The following is a 16,987-nucleotide window of genomic DNA, read 5'->3' on the forward strand; positions in this document are numbered from 1 at the left end:
TTGGAGGAGTGTCAGAGAAAAAATTAAGTCAACGAAAACCTCTCATTCTGCACAGAAAGCAGCCAGGCTGTTTTTGTTTTGGGTTTGCTTCGTTTTGGGTATGCTTCGTTTTGGGTATGCTTTGTTTTGGGTTTGCTTCGTTTTGGGTATGCTTTGTTTTGGGTATGCTTCGTTTTGGGTATGCTTTGTTTTGGGTATGCTTTGTTTTGGGTATGCTTCGTTTTGGGTATGCTTTGTTTTGGGTATGCTTCGTTTTGGGTATGCTTCGTTTTGGGTATGCTTGCTTCGATGCTGAAGGATACTCTTACCTGGATCTTATGGATCTGTGGTGATTTTCAAGAAGGTGAAAGTGGAGGAACGTTTCGTTAAGGGAATTTCTTCACAACATGTCATTGGGCTGAAACTTGAACAGGACAGAACTGTACCTGAACACGCTGGAAAGAAGGGATTTTTAGCTCTGTAAAACAGCGTCCCGGAGGAAAGATGAAATTCCACTTGAAATCACGATACAAAACAATAACAACACGAAACACCACGGTAGTAAGAAAGTACAAAAATACAACACCGATTATCCAACGCACTGATCACACAGGCAAAGCAACAATTTAACCAGCTCAGATTTTGTAAGTAGAAAATTACTCGGAGAGAATCTTTAAAGAGACGATTGTGTAAACAAAAGTCTCAGATCTGCCGACATTCCCAAAAAGTAATTTTCAGGTTGTCAATCACTTTTGGAGGACCAGTTTCCTCACATGCCATTTGATACATAACCGCATGATAATAGTTTTCTGTGTCAAAAATGTGTCAATAAACTGTAGTTCAAAGCTTTAAAGATCGTTGGGACAAAACACGCAGATTTGGTGTAAACGCACAAACTTACGACGTAAAAGCAAATATGTTGAAGATGTTTCAGCGTACACGTGTGCAAACGACACAACAACATGATCATGACATTATTTGAAAAATATTTATACGGGTTCATGTGTCAACATACGCAGGGCTGTACATCATTTGGGCCAAGGACATGGAGGTCAAATCGTCGACCTTACATTCAACGAAAGAAAGTGCAGTTATGGAGTGATTTGTGGCTGTCAACGAATTGAAAGTTGCCTTTTAATAGAAAGAATTAATATATGACTGGGCACCACTTTGTGTTTTTTGATAGAATAAAAATCCAAAAACAAATACACTGCTAACGTTATAAAATTCAGAATAAAAAAACAAGAACGGTAGATTATTGGAACGTTACTTTATGAGGACAAAAACTCGTTACATTTACAACAAAATGTAAATGTAAGGTTTTGTTTTGTCATAAATTAAACGTTCCAATAACCTACCATTCTGATTTTTTTTGATTTCGATCATATCATTTCTTGTCTATTTACACTGGACAAATACAGATAAATGATCTCTTGTACATTTACTCTTGGAAAAACACGACCATGTTCAGTAACTTTATCTGCTCAATGTCAGCTTTAGTTTCTGGTCTTTTGGGGGGTTCCAAATTTCTCTTGTAGCACATCGAACATTAGTGCATAAAAGCACGCTTACTTCAGCTCCTAGCAGTTTTCATCTATATCAAAACATGCAACTGTATAATATTATTTTATGGTTCAGTGCAGTTTAACCTAATTCAGTCGATCCAGACTTTCACATGTATAAAAAAACTGTAATGCACGTGCAACCGAGAATGAAGTCCATCGAAAACAGACAGCAAAGAACACAAGTTTCCCTTAGTACAAAACAATACAACAGACACAGTTTGTCAAGTCCAGCAAGAAGACTCTAAAACAAAAACTCCTTTCACTATTTACACCATATGATATATTTATCACCGTCTGTAGGTCATGGCTATTTCTGAACAAAGCGCTGAACTTTCACTCAAGGAGCATATGAAATCTTGAAAGGTTTACCAGTTAATGTAACTGTTAGATTATTTACACAGTATCGCCAATGTTCTTTCGAAGCTACTCGATCAGTCGAGTCCGTGTGAAAAGAGTAACAGTATGCCATATACAACGGAGACTATAACACGAACCTCAATAGCTTGCTTCATTGACAGAGAAAAATGCCAGCCGCTTTTCACAATTTCCACCATAATTTTCACAATTGCTCAGACGTTTCACTCTCGTAACTCCCTCATAAAGGAATCTGTGTACAACGTTCAGTGGTCAACAATTTCTCCTGTACTTTAACAAAGAACAACGGGCGCTTGTTTAAAATGTACACATTTATTTGAAAAGTTCTCAACACGCGGCATTGACCGATATGTCAGACCAATCTCTCTGGTACTGTTCAGGCACAGCAACAGCATACTTCCAACACTTTTCCGGCTGCAGCGTATCAACAGTCTTAACCAATAAATCTATGTACACTGTTCACTGTGAGCAGCCATTGTTTGGATTGATTGTTTGAACAGAAGGAATAACAACTCTTCTGTTCTTTAGGTTATGGAGCAACAACAAGGAATACAAACATTATTTAACAACATCAGCAATAACATCATAATACTATTTTCCGTTAAAAACACGCTCATATATGTCAAGACAAGTTAAACAGAAGATTAAAGAGAGCGTTCACTCGTAACACAGGCTTACGATCTTTCCTGGTTTAAACAATTGGTCAAAATCCGTCTTCAAGCTCGTGCCCTTTTGTGAGCGTCTCTATAACACACAAGCTCAAAACAGTCACATAGTAGGATAGGCGAAAGATAAGTTTTATCAGTAAACGGATGTGTTCAAACAGCAACCATGTTGCGAGCTCGTTTGCTGTCAGTTTCTCCAACATCTGAACCGAGTGTTTCTTTCTTCCTACGTTTCAATGACAGCACACAAGACAAATCGAAGATGCCTTACTCATTGTCTCCCAGGTACGGATATTATCCGTACCCACTCATATGGCTCTATCTGACCAGGTACGGAGATATCCTCTCAGACTGTTAGCTTCAGTCGCTTCCTGTAACGTCCATCTAACGCCTGCATTCCAGCGTTTTGATACACAGTTACTACACAGTTACTACAATTCTGAGTTACCTGCTGCAGCACAGCTGGTCTCGGCTAACATATTTTTAGGTCAACATAGGTGGGGTAGAAAGTGTTAATTCCTTGTCGCGTAAGCAATAATGTCACAGTGCCTGGCCATAATTATACCTGTCTAGGCTTTCATGCTTTCACTTGGCCAAATCACAGAAACAGGAAACGTGGCTGCTTTCTGCGCGGAGAGTCGAATTGTCGATGACTTTTTTTTTAATGAACACTTTTGTTAATCCGAAAACAAATGTTGAGAAAAAATTCCTTCTTTGCACCGTAAGCTCTGAGGCTGTTGATTGTTGGTATGTGTGTAAGTTGAATGATGGTCTTATCCTATGTAAAAGCCTGGACACTTCTGTGGTGGTATACAGGATGGCTTACAAGGAAACAAACGTATCATTAATAAAGAGTTTGCAGTTTGCTGTGTCTTTACCTCTGTCTCTTAGAAGCCCCTATTTCACCTGTGTATCGACTACAATGACAGTTAGATGCACTGGGATCAAGTTAATTAATGATCTCATTATTCGTTCTCTTATTTCTATTGAACTCCATCGCATCTCGTTTACGGCACACACGAGAGACAACAAGGGAGGGATTAGAAGGGCGATGACGGCGTATTTTTTTCTAAAGTCAAAACTCCTTCCATCCCACATCACGAAAGGAGGATATAAAGGAACATCTGTTTTTGCATTGCCAGAAAATATCTCGTCTTCTGCCTTCCCATAGCCATTACGCAAACACAGTGACATTCTGTGCAGTCAAAACTCCTTCGTCTACACCGCACTGAAGGGGGGGGGGGGGAAACATTAATTTTCGTAATGTCTAAAAAATCTCTTCCTCTGCCTTCCCCTTTGCGCAAGCACAATGAAGGTAATCAGTGATGACGTACAGAGAAGGAAAAATAAAGACCATCTCGTTTGTCCAAAGCATGACCTCTATTCAACTGCCTGATAAAACAGGGGGGGGGGGGATTGGAAGGTGTCTGTCCGTCTTCTACCTGTCCAAATATTTTTCTCCACTTTTTAACCTAATCCGACGCGAAAACGATGACGACGCTTGTTCAGAAGTCGAAACTCCATCATCTACAGAGGGCACATATACGTATATGGAGGATGAGAGAATGTTCGCTGCGTCTAAAATCTTTCTCATTACTTCCACCTCCACTTTCCCAATGTACGACAACACATCATATCGACAAAGAGGAAGAGGAAGTAGAGGGTGCGAGAACGAGGATGAGAGAATGTTCGCATCGTCCAAAATATCCCTCTCTACTCTCAGTACCTCCACTTTCCCCGTTTACGCCAGGACAATGACAGCGCACATGAGATAGACGAAGAGGAAGTGGAAAGTAGAGGATGCGAGAACGAGGACGAGAGAATGTTCGCATTGTCCAAAATATCCCTCTCTACTCTCAGTACCTCCACTTTCCTCGTTTACGCCAGGACAATGACAGCGCACATGAGATAGACGAAGAGGAAGTGGATAGTAGAGGATGCGAGAACATGGATGAGAGAATGTTCGCATCGTCCAAAATCTCTCAATACTTCTACCACCTTTTTATCCCCTTTACGCCAGCACAATGACGGCGCACATGAGATAGACGAAGAGGAAGAGGAAGAAAAGGATGCGATCCACAACCAGGGCTACGAGACGCCACTCGTTCACGGCATCGGCGCGCGCGTCCTGCACGTGAGCGCGCACTCCCATTACGTGCAGCTGACGACTGATCTCCTCCACTTCTCGTTCCAACTTGGCCGTGGTGGTTGCAGCGCTTCGCGTAAGGTCTCCGACGCAGGTCTGCTGCTGCTGCTGCTGCTGCTGGAGATCGCGGCGGTCTGTGGAGACGGATCCAGGGGTGAGGGAGGTCTTGGGCTGGTCGAGGCCTCGCATGCTGATGGTTTCCAGGTCGTTGATGGGGTAGTAGGTGTCCGAGCCCAGGCATACCAGTCGCTTCAGGCTGCGCAGGAAGATCTTCACACAGAGTGAGAGAGAGAGAGAGGAAACGTTTTCAGGTTTTGGAGTGCAAGAGAGAGTGAAGACATCCCCAAAAATTAAAAAAGAGATGAGGAGAGAAAATAATACAACAGAAGTCGCTTTTAAATAAATCACTAACTTATCAGTTAAGTTGGATAGTTTATTTCTGTTCGTTTTTTGCTAGTTAGGTAGTTAGGTAGTATTTTAGTTAAATGAGAAGATAGATATTACAACAGATATTACAATTCGTTCGTTCGTTAGTATGTTAGTTCATCAGTTACGTCGGTGTCTTATTCCAGTGGTGCGGGGAAAGGAACAGACATTGGAGGAGATCGACCATCAGGGAGGAGAACCACCAGGAAGGAAAATATGAATATAAAAGGTTAGGCGGTAAGGAGAACGGTTATGGAATTTAGAGTGCAAAAAAGAGAAAGTGATGGGAAGGAGGAAGAGGTGGGAGGGGGAGGGGTGGTGGTGGTGATGAAGGAGGGGACAGTTGCACTGGGCAGAAATAATCTCCCTCCCTAACACCCCCCCGAACACCCCCCCCCACAGACACACACACACATCGACACATGCCCTCCCCCCTGCCCCCCCCCCCCACACACACATCGACACATGTCCTCCCCCCTGCCCTCCTCCCCCCCACACACACACCCACACACACCCACACACATCGACACATGCCCTCGCCCCTGCCCTCCCCCCCCACACATACACACACATCGACACATGCCCTCCCCCCTGCCCTCCCCCCCCCCACACACACACCCCCCCACACACACACATCGACACATGCCCTCCCCCTGACCTCCCCCCACACACACACATCGACACATACCCTCCCCATGCCCTCCCCCCACACACGCACATCGACACATGCCCTCCCCCCCCCACACACACACATCGACACATGCCCTCCCGCCTGCCCCCCCCCCCCACACACACCCACACACCCACACACACTTTGACACATGCCCTCCCCCCTGTCCTCCCCCCCACACCCACACACATACACACATCGACACATGCCCTCCCCCCTGCCCTTCCCCCCACACCCACACACACACACACACATCGACACATGCCCTCCCCCCTGCCCTCCCCCCCTGCCCCCCCCCCCCTCCACACACACATCGACACATGCCCTCCCCCTTCACACACACATCGACACATGCCCTCCCCCCCACACACACAAACCCATCCCAACCCCCATACTCCAGGACCCTGATACAATTACGCCAATAAACTCTTCTCTTACTCTCACTCTCTCTCTCTTTCCCCCTCTCTGCCTTTGGGAGAAGTAGGCAAACAACACGTACCAGCACAGTCACGAACACAAAAGATATATACAGTTGTACAAGGATTGTGCGCTGCTTGAATGTGTCTTCAGTGGTGATTGAAACAGAACAAAGGCTGAATTAAAAAAAAAATCAAATTGTGCTCTGAAAGACGACAGAGAGGTTCGGGACAGCGTTACGTACGAAACCGACCAATCAAGTCAAGAGTTCCAAGCTTGGGAACTCTTACATGCATATAAATCCAGGGGCGTACCCAGCGAATCGTGTCTGGCACCTTCCCCCTGCGGGGACCCCGACTGTGCAGGTTGAGCACCAGGATGGACGACAGCATGGCCAGACACGCCCACACCAGACTCAGCGTGTAGAACAACCCTGTTAGGCAGAAGACAGGTGTAATTTGAATACACGGACATGCACGCATGGCGAGACACGCCCACACCAGACTCAGCGTGTAGAACAACCCTGTTAGGCAGAAGACAGGTGTAATTTGAATACACGGACATGCACGCATGGCGAGACACGCCCACACCAGACTCAGCGTGTAGAACAACCCTGTTAGGCAGAAGACAGGTTTAATTTGAATACACGGACATGCACGCATGGCGAGACACGCCCACACCAGACTCAGCCTGTAGAACAACCCTGTTAGGCAGAAGACAGGTGTAATTTGAATACACGGACATGCACGCATGGCGAGACACGCCCACACCAGACTCAGCGTGTAGAACAACCCTGTTAGGCAGAAGACAGGTGTAATTTGAATACACGGACATGCACGCATGGCGAGACACACGGGTGTAATTTGAATACACGGACATGCACGCATGGCGAGACACGCCCACACCAGACTCAGCCTGTAGAACAACCCTGTTAGACACAAGGCAGTTGGAACTTGAACACACGGACAGACAGAGGGCGGTGGAAAACTGCTGTATTTTGTACACACAGAAGACAGTTGGAATTTGAACACACGAACAGACAGAAGACAGTTGGAATTTGTACACACGAACACGCACGCATGCAGACAGACAGACGCCCACACCAGACTCAGCGTGTAGAACAACCCTGTTAGACACAAGACTGTTGTAATTTGAACACACGAACAGACCGAATACAGTTGTAATTTGAACACACGAACAGACCGAATACAGTTGTAATTTGAACACACGAACAGACCGAATACAGTCGTAATTTGAACACACGAACAGACCGAATACAGGTGTAATTTGAACACACGAACAGACCGAATACAGGTGTAATTTGAACACACGAACAGACAGAATACAGGTGTAATTTGAACACACGAACAGACCGAATACAGGTGTAATTTGAACACACGAACAGACCGAATACAGTTGTAATTTGAACACACGAACAGACCGAATACAGGTGTAATTTGAACACACGAACAGACCGAATACAGTTGTAATTTGAACACACGAACAGACCGAATACAGTTGTAATTTGAACACACGAACAGACCGAATACAGTTGTAATTTGAACACACGAACAGACCGAATACAGTTGTAATTTGAACACACGAACAGACCGAATACAGGTGTAATTTGAACACACGAACAGACCGAATACAGGTGTAATTTGAACACACGAACAGACCGAATACAGGTGTAATTTGAACACACGAACAGACCGAATACAGTTGTAATTTGAACACACGAACAGACCGAATACAGTTGTAATGTGAACACACGAACAGACCAAATACAGTTGTAATTTGAACACACGAACAGACCGAATACAGTTGTAATTTGAACACACGAACAGACCGAATACAGTTGTAATTTGAACACACGAACAGACCGAATACAGTTGTAATTTGAACACACGAATTGAGGATGGACGACAGCATGGCAAGACACGCCCACACCAGATTCAGCGTGTAGAACAACCCTGTTAGACACACGACAGGTGTAATCTGAACACACGATCAGACAAAGACAGTTGTAATATATCAGAGGCTCAACACATGCACACAAATGCGCGTACACAAAAATAAGGTTTTTGGAATCAGATACAGATGTGTGAAAATAACGTCTGCTCGAACCTATGGCGGGTAGCTGGCTGTGGGCATTGGGCAGCGCATCCTGCAGTTTGAGTATCAGCAGCAGAAGGGACGCCAGCAGTATGGAACCTGTAACGACAATTTAAGGCACACCATGAGCGTTAGGACACCACGAATGCAGCAGCAGGGATGACAGTTACAGAGATAGAGAATCAAAGGCGAAAAGCCGGCAGGTCCCCGGCGCTGTCAAGGTTTAGCGCTTTTGGTAGAGGACACGGGGAGGGCGGGAGGGGGGTGGTCCAGGAGGGTCAAGGCGTGGGGCTCCGTCAAATTAAAAAACATTTCCGTTTTTTATACACTATTTGGAACGACTTTATCCGAACAAATACAAAACATGTTATACATCTCTATAAAAACTCACCCCTTCTATACCAAGCTAAGGTGAATACTCAAATAATAAATCCGGAAACCATTTTGTGGTCAAGAAAGCTCATCTGTGTCCATTCTTTGACGTTTTCGGACATATTAGATTAATAATAAAAAAATAATAAAAAAAAAATAAAGCTGACCGAGCGTCATGCGTTCGCAGGAGTCCGGCGGGAGCAGCATGTGGAAGGGTATCAGCAGACCGATCAGCAGCGCCGGCACGATGAACACGTGCACGTAGTACATGGGATGACGCCTGAGGGTCAAGGTCACCACGAGGTCAGGGAAGGGCTCCTTGCAGCACGGGTACATCTGGTAGCGCACCTTGGCCCCGTGGCTCACTATCTCCCATTCCTTGTTCATCTGCTAACGGTTTGAACACACAGAGAAAACAATTATGAAGAATTGGGAAGCCGTATTTGTTGTTGTTGTTTTTGTTGCAAATACATATGCAAAAGAAGACTGGGTAGCGCGACTCTGTCACTGCAAGCTATCCCAACGGATGGAAATTCGAATTTCCTTCAGAAAATTGCCAAAGGACAATACGTATACTGGAGAAAAAAAGGAAAGAGGAACAAGAAAAGCAAATGCTTTCATTTCTTATTACATGTATAATGATCTATTTCATTGATAGACATCCGTGTATATTTCCAGTGGTGATTAATCTTCTCCAACATTTTTCATGCTGTGACCTTGAAATTTGGAGAAAAAAAACCCAGCCAAACTTTTGTCTTGTCTGAAGATTATGAAGAAATACAAGTGTATGAAATGTGAAGGCTCTTATCTAGCGTGAAAACCATCCGAGAAAGCCTCAACGTTAAATGTGTTGTCTACGTAAGACCGGCCTTGCTTTACTTTCTTTCTTTATTTGGTGTTTAACGTCGTTTTCAACCACGAAGGTTATATCGCGACGGGGAAGGGTGGGGGGGGGGGGGGGGGAGATGGGATTGGGCCACTTGTTAATTGTTTCTTGTTCACAAAAGCACTAATCAAAAAATTGCTCCAGGGGCTTGCAACGTAGTACAATGTATGACCTTACTGGGAGAATGCAAGTTTCCAGTACAAAGTCAAAGGACTTAACATTTCTTACATACTGCTTGACTAAAATCTTTACAAACATTGACTATATTCTATACAAGAAACACTTAACAAGGGTAAAAGGAGAAACAGAATCCGTTAGTCGCCTCTTACGACATGCTGGGGAGCATCGGGTAAATTCTTCCCCCTAACCCGCGGGGGGTGCCGGCCTTGCTGAGGTGAGACAAAAAGTATTACAGTACAGTGGAACCCCCTTTCACGACCCAAACAAATCTGAGAAACCTAGGTCTTAATAAGCAGGAAGTTTTAAAATGGGGGTACATTTACAGAGGTTATGAACAGAAGGTCTACCGGCACGGTTGGCCTAGTGGTAAGGCGTCCGCCCCGTGATCGGGAGGTCGTGGGTTCGAACCCCGGCCGGGTCATACCTAAGACTTTAAAATTGGCAATCTAGTGGCTGCTCCGCCTGGCGTCTGGCATTATGGGGTTAGTGCTAGGACTGGTTGGTCCGGTGTCAGAATAATGTGACTGGGTGAGACATGAAGCCTGTGCTGCGACTTCTGTCTTGTGTGTGGCGCACGTTATATGTCAAAGCAGCACCGCCCTGATATGGCCCTTCGTGGTCGGCTGGGCGTAAAACAAACAAACAAACAAACAAACAAACAGAAGGTCTGAGAAAACAGGTTCTTAAAAAGGAGGGAGTCTTAAATTGGGGGCTCTTAAAATGGAGGTGACACTGTATTTAATAAATCTAAAGATGTTTAAAAAAACCAATAAAAAAACCCATTCAAAACGCCTTCCATCAAGGACTCTTCTCATACGTACAATCATATTTTGCTCTCATAGTGTAAGAACTCTAGGAACTCTTATCACTCATACAATCATACAGTACCACGCTCTTACAACGTAGCAAACTACGTTCAGCTTTGACACGTTTATGCATGCGATAACGAGCTAATTACCGATTCAGATTTCAGTTTGAAGGCCGTGCTCTCTTGACCTCCCCAAAGGGTCAGGTTGACCTCGTGTCCGTTGTAGACCCAGCTGGCAAAATACATGCTGCACGTCTGTTCGTCAAACGGGAAGTTACGTAGGTCCACGCGACACGTGGTGCGCAGGCGCAGAGGGGTGATCCAGATCAGGTGACCGGTAAAGTAGGCCACCACCATTGAGTCTTGCATGTTCATGTCGCTCTCCACGCTAATGAAAGACAGCAGCGAGAAAATGGTGTTGTGTATCATTCGGTATATTTTACCCCAAAGTACATATCAAGGTTTATATCGAAACAAAACCATCCTCCTCGGTGTGAACATATATGTAGTCGAACACACACACACACAAACACACACACGCGCGCGCGGGCACACGCACGCACGCACGCACGCACGCACGAACGCACTTGTTTCGTTTCATTAGACAACAAAAGAAAACACTACCTCGCAGTGTTCGAGTGAATTTTAAGGACGATCGAACCAACAAGTCTGAACAAAAAAATAACTTGAAACTACAATAAAAATAACAACAGACAAACGAACAAAAAGGCTTTAGGTGAACAGACGAAACCTACCAACCAATAGCCACTGAGTGTTTATCACATATGTAGGGAGAAGAACGAGCTTGCAAGTCGTAACCAAGTGTATGAAGCACAACAATCACCTTTGGAGACTGGGTAGAAATTTTGGAGCTGTCTTACTAGCCCTACAAAAACTACCATGGGTACCAACAGGTTCCGGGGGGGCCCGGGTAGCTCAGGTGGTAGAGCACTAGACTTGTGATCGAGAGGTCGCTGGTTCGAATCCGGGCCGGGACGGACACGGGTCAACTTTATGTGCAGACCCAGAGACGGTATCCATCTCCCACCCCCGTGTCACCACAATGGCACGTTAAAGATCTTGGTCATTCTACCATAAGTGCAGATGGCTGATACCACCTAAACACGCAAACATCAAAAAGCCGTGAGGGCGTAAAACTCGAATCGTATAAACCAATTCATGTCCAATATAGGCAATTAAGGCCTGACGGACAATAAGCCCCTTAACATTTACTTTTTAAAGGTTCCCAAGAGCATACAAAAAGAAGGCAGCAGCCAGACCCCATCACAAACAGAACTCTACAATTGACAGGTGGTAGAAGCTTTTGTAAATAGCTCGCGCTCTACGCCGGCAGACAACTCTGCAGAGTCTGCTGTGGAGGGAGACTACTAAGTCACCCTGTCACATTTAGCACCAACCTAACACACTTGCAAAATGATAATACCTTCAACCCAAAACACTTGAAGATAACAACTAAGACTTACCAAGAACCCTCTTCGAGCCTATCTTCGATTGCCGTATCGCTGTGAGACCCTGAACATGCGTTTTGAATAGTGTGTTCACAACATGGCTCACTGCCTGTGATTTTGCACTACCATTTGCAAAAACAAAATGCTGACAAAAACTGTGTTTGGTGGGGTTTCAGACCAGCTTCTTGGTTGGTCTTCGGGGAGCAAATCTGGTCATGTTTCATATTTATGAATCTTGGCCTCCTGATTCGGTCAATACAGATGAAACAGAAGACGATATGCTCCCCTCGGACAGACATATCGGACCGACAAAAAGAGTGTTCTGTCAAAAACATGCCGAACATCTTACTGTGTGTGCCAGTGTGTGTGTGTGTGTGTGTGTGTGTGTAGCTTTCTCTCACTCCCTCTTTCTCCTCACTCTCGCCCTCCTTCCCACCACCACCAGCAAGCCACATATCATCACTTTTCATAAGATACAATGTCAGCCTTCCAGACTCTGGCGAGGGTGCACCTTGACATCCATCACTCCTCTCTGTCTCTCTCCCTTCCTCTATCTCTCTCTCTCTCTCTCTCTGTCTCTCTCTCTCTTTCCCTCTCTCTCTCTCTTATTCTCTCCCCCCCCTTCCTTCCTCCCCACCACCAGTAATTAAGCCACGTATCATCCTCACTTGTCGTAAGAGACGATGTCAGGCTTCCAGACTCTAGCAGGGTGCACCTTGACATCCATCACCGCTCTCTCACTCTCTCTCCCTGCTCTCCCTCTCTTTCTCCATCTCTTTCCCTCTCTCTCTCTCTCTCTCTCTCTCTTTCTCTCTCTCGCTCTCTCTCTCTCTCTCTCTCTCTCTCTCATTCTCTCTCTCGCTCTCTCTCACCCTCTCTCTTTCTCTCTCTCTCTCACTCTCTCTCTCTCCCTCTCTTTCGCTCTCTCTCTCCCTCTCTCTTTTTTTTTCTCTCTCTCTCTCTCTCTCCCCCTGCTCTCCATCTCTCTCTATTTTTCTCTATCTCTCTCTTTCTCTCTCTCTTTCTCTCTCTCTATTTCTCTCTCTCTCTTTCTCTCTCTCTCCCTCTCTCTTTATTTCTCTCTCACTCTCTCTCGCTCTCTCTCTCCCCCCCTGCTCTCCATCTCTCTCTCTCTGCCTCTCTATCCCTCTCTCTCTCCCTCTCTCTTTCTTTCTCTCTCTCTCTCTCTCTCTCTCTCTTTCTTACTCTCTCTCTCTATCCCCCTGCTCTCCATCTCTCTCTCTTTGCCTCTCTATCCCTCTCTCTCTCTCTTTCTTACTCTCTCTATCTCTCCCCCTGCTCTCCATCTCTCTCTCTCTGCCTCTCTATCCCTCTCTCTCGCCCTCGCCCCCTCCTTCCCACCGCCACCAGCAAGCCACGTATTCTCACTTGTCATAAGAGACGATGTCAGGCTTCCAGACTCTAGCAGGGTGCACCTTGATATCCGTCACCCCCGCGTATTGAGTCATGTTCCACTGTAGGCGTACGTCGTGCCACGACTGTCTCAGCAGTAAGTAGGTATCCAGCGTTTCCGTGGCATGATTCTGAAAAGACAACAGCAGAGAGAACTAAATCTTAGATAACCTTAGTGTCCTCTTCTTAGCTGATTTCTTCTTTTTCTTTCTGATGTTTCTTCTTGTATTAGTATTGTGTAACCGAGTGCCGTAACACTACGATCACCTCGGGAGGCGAAGTGCAATCAAACAGGATTGAAAATGTTAGGGCTAATTTCTTAGCCCTATAAAAACTGTTATGCAAACCCGAAGGTTTCCATGAACATACGGACACTCGGAAACCACCAGACCCCGTCACAAACAGAATTCCACAATCCAGAGGTGTTGACTTAAAGGCCAACAACTCGGGTGCAGAGTCTGCTGTGAAAGGAGCGGTAGCCTCCCCTGTCACATTGTATTTGCTGACAAAGACAATCATCGAAACCGGTCCATGTTAACAGTTCGTGTTTCTGGTACTGGTGAGTACATTTTCACTGTTATCTTATTCTTGTTCTTCTCACCTGCCAGTCTCTTGTTCCTATTCTTAAATAACTGTTAGCGATTTTATGAAATTTCATCTGCGGATATAGACAGTTGTTGCTTGGTCAGTTAAGCCCTTAACAACCAGCACAGCATGCATCTATAGAGTAAGGATTTTAGTTGTGTGATTTCATGAAATTATGAGGATGTGGTCTGTGGTTTGATCCTCAAGACCACAGCTGCTAGTACGGAAGAGAACCTCAAAGCTGTAGCAAAAATTGGCATGGTTCTGTTAGGACTCGTCTTTTCATGACAAGTGCGGTGCCAGACCTAATGACAACGCTTGGCGCATATTGGGGGAACAAGCAGTGAACTGTGTACATGCTTACAAGTATTCTCAGCAGTAAGCTGCAAATGACACACAATGGCATGGTTCCGGGAGATCAGTCTGCTCACGCCACATATGGTGCGCAATTCCACACACCGGCAATATTTGAAACATTATGGAAAAAGCAGCAACACTACACATTCGGCATGGATTTTGTAAGTACGTGTAGAAAGATGTAGACATGTACATACCGGAAAATGACATTAGCTGTGGTGCCCTCACGACAACCATTAGAACATCTCACTGAGAATGTTTGTATTATCAGTAGACAGCTGAATTTAGCAGAAAGGGGAAAGTTTTTTCTTTGCTCTCGGAGACCCGTGTGCACACGTCAGATTTAGTGCCAGCCGACACGAAAAACATAAGTAACATGTTTTCTTGACAGACAGCTATATATATATATATACGTGATGCAATACACTACAAAAACACGTACACAGAAACATCTACTAACATAATCAACAGTGTTATACTTAGCAGACAGTTGTATACAGCAGATCTTGCAGTTCTGCCCGACACTGGGTTTTCATAACTAAAAAATAAATCTTTGAACGTTTCAAGCTGCTGTAAATGGGAACCGGCGTCAAGAAGTCAAAATGAAAGAAAACGAGTATCAGCAAAAGCCCGTTGCCTGTCCACCATTTTATTTGAACCTCTACAAAACTGCCAAAATGCAAGTAAATATCGGGCTCAGCAATAGTATCACATCATAGCGGTCACAGTACACATGGAACAGTTCATGTTGACCAGCAGATAGCAAAATATGCTCGAAATATCTTTGACTTGACCAATGGATAAAAAAAAATATGGAATTCGGGTTGAGAAAATAGACATTGGCATGTCACTGACCAATCTGAGTTCTGTGTCTAACTTTGGCCATCGGCAAGTTCTTATACCTTCTCTTCTTCTTCTTCGTTCATGGGTCGAAACTCCCACGTTCACTCATGTTTTTGCACGAGTGGATCTTTACGTGTAAGACCGTTTTTACCCCGCCATTCAGGCAGCATATGCCGAAGCATGCTGGGTATTTTCGTGTCTCCAAAACCCACCAAACTCTGACATGGATTTCAAGATCTTTTCCGTGCGCATTTGGTCTTATGCTTGCGTGTACACACGAAGGGGGATAAGGCACTAGTAAGTCTGCACATCAGTTGACATGAGAGATCGGAAAAATCTCCACCCTTAACCCACCAGGCGGCCACGGCCGGGATTTGAACACACGACCTTCCGATTAGGAGGCCGATGTCTTATCCACTACGCCGCTGCGCCCGTCGTTCTTATTCCAATTTCCATGTCGAAAACTGACGTCTCAGCATCGACTCTCGTGTGATGTGATTTTTCTTGTCTAAAATTGACCAATAAGCAAGTTGAAGACATATCAGCCAAAAGAAGCATTTACACGCAAAGATCGGTTGACGTGCTCTCGAAGATATTTTCACGCCTAAAACTAGTCAACGACAGAAGACTTACTATCTCTGGGAAATTGACCATGTCGTCGGGCTAAGATATGTTGCATTAAAAAAGGTCTGGCAATATTAATTCATATTTTCATGTAAAAAATCTAGCCATGGCTCCCAGATGTCACTTCAATGTCAAATTTAGTTAAACCATTTAAGGACAAAAAGACTTACTCGCTCTAGGACATTGACGTGACGATGACAAAGGACGCGTATACAAACTAAGATCTGTTGAAATACTCTGACGATATGTTCATGTCAAAGCCTGACCAGTTAAACGTAGCTCACATATGTCAAGTTAATTAATCAATAAGGCAGAAGACTTACCAGCTCTAGAATATTGACCAGGGTGACGCCGAAAGACGTGTGAACAGGCTCGGATCTGTTGAAATACGGTCGCACACTGGGCTCGTAGTTCTTGAACAGATCCTCAACCAATCTCTGCTCGGTATAAATCGGCAGCTCCGACATGTTCCATGTTTGGGCACCTGCATCGAGACAGATAATATACAAATTGAGTATTGACTGCCAAAATCGCTATCAACTACGTCAGTGTGGACCCAGTACTTGCTGTTCCTTGGTGCCGCGTAATGTCTTTACCACGATTTTCTCGTGACTTATACGTGGTGATGGATTCGTCTCCGACGGCTCCGTTGAAAAGTGATTGCGAACGAAAACTGTGAGAAAAAAAACAAACAAACAAAAAAACAAAAACCACCAACCAACCAAACAATAATACCCAGCGTAGAAAGACGGCAGCTATTCAATTGACCCGGTTGTTTCGCCTCCTGCTTATAAATTCGATTCATATAAGTAGGAATAAGGAGAAAAGAGCGATATTGTCCGCTTGCAGACGATTCTGTATATATATTTCTGATGTTTTATATATATATATATATATATATATATATATATATATATATATATATATATCCCATGACCTCCCTTCTTTGTCTCTGTTACTTCAGTATGGGTATATATGTTGTATTTTTATAGCTCAATAAATACATCATGGACTCCAAAAAATATATGATAGTGCAGATTCCGATTTGGGCAAAGGACTACTTTCCTCCCGACCTTTGACCTCGCTCGCGCC

The 16,987-nt window shown here is 44.7% G+C and overlaps 1 protein-coding gene across 1 annotated transcript; it reads right to left on the reverse strand.

Moving 5' to 3' along the window:
* Positions 1-3,993: 3,993 nt before the first annotated feature.
* On the reverse strand, positions 3,994-16,370 carry LOC138962640 (neuronal acetylcholine receptor subunit alpha-3-like). The gene is made up of 7 exons (XM_070334541.1): positions 16,219-16,370; positions 13,463-13,617; positions 10,755-10,992; positions 8,898-9,117; positions 8,371-8,457; positions 6,558-6,676; positions 3,994-5,000 (listed from the first exon to the last, which is right to left on the reverse strand). The coding sequence occupies exons 1-7, from the start codon at positions 16,360-16,362 to the stop codon at positions 4,596-4,598; spliced, it is 1,368 nt and encodes a 455-aa protein (XP_070190642.1). The 5' UTR covers positions 16,363-16,370; the 3' UTR covers positions 3,994-4,595.
* Between the last annotated feature and the right edge of the window lie 617 nt (positions 16,371-16,987).

The sequence above is a fragment of the Littorina saxatilis genome, linkage group LG3 (assembly GCF_037325665.1).
Source record: "Littorina saxatilis isolate snail1 linkage group LG3, US_GU_Lsax_2.0, whole genome shotgun sequence".
NCBI classification, from domain to species: Eukaryota; Metazoa; Mollusca; class Gastropoda; order Littorinimorpha; family Littorinidae; genus Littorina; species Littorina saxatilis.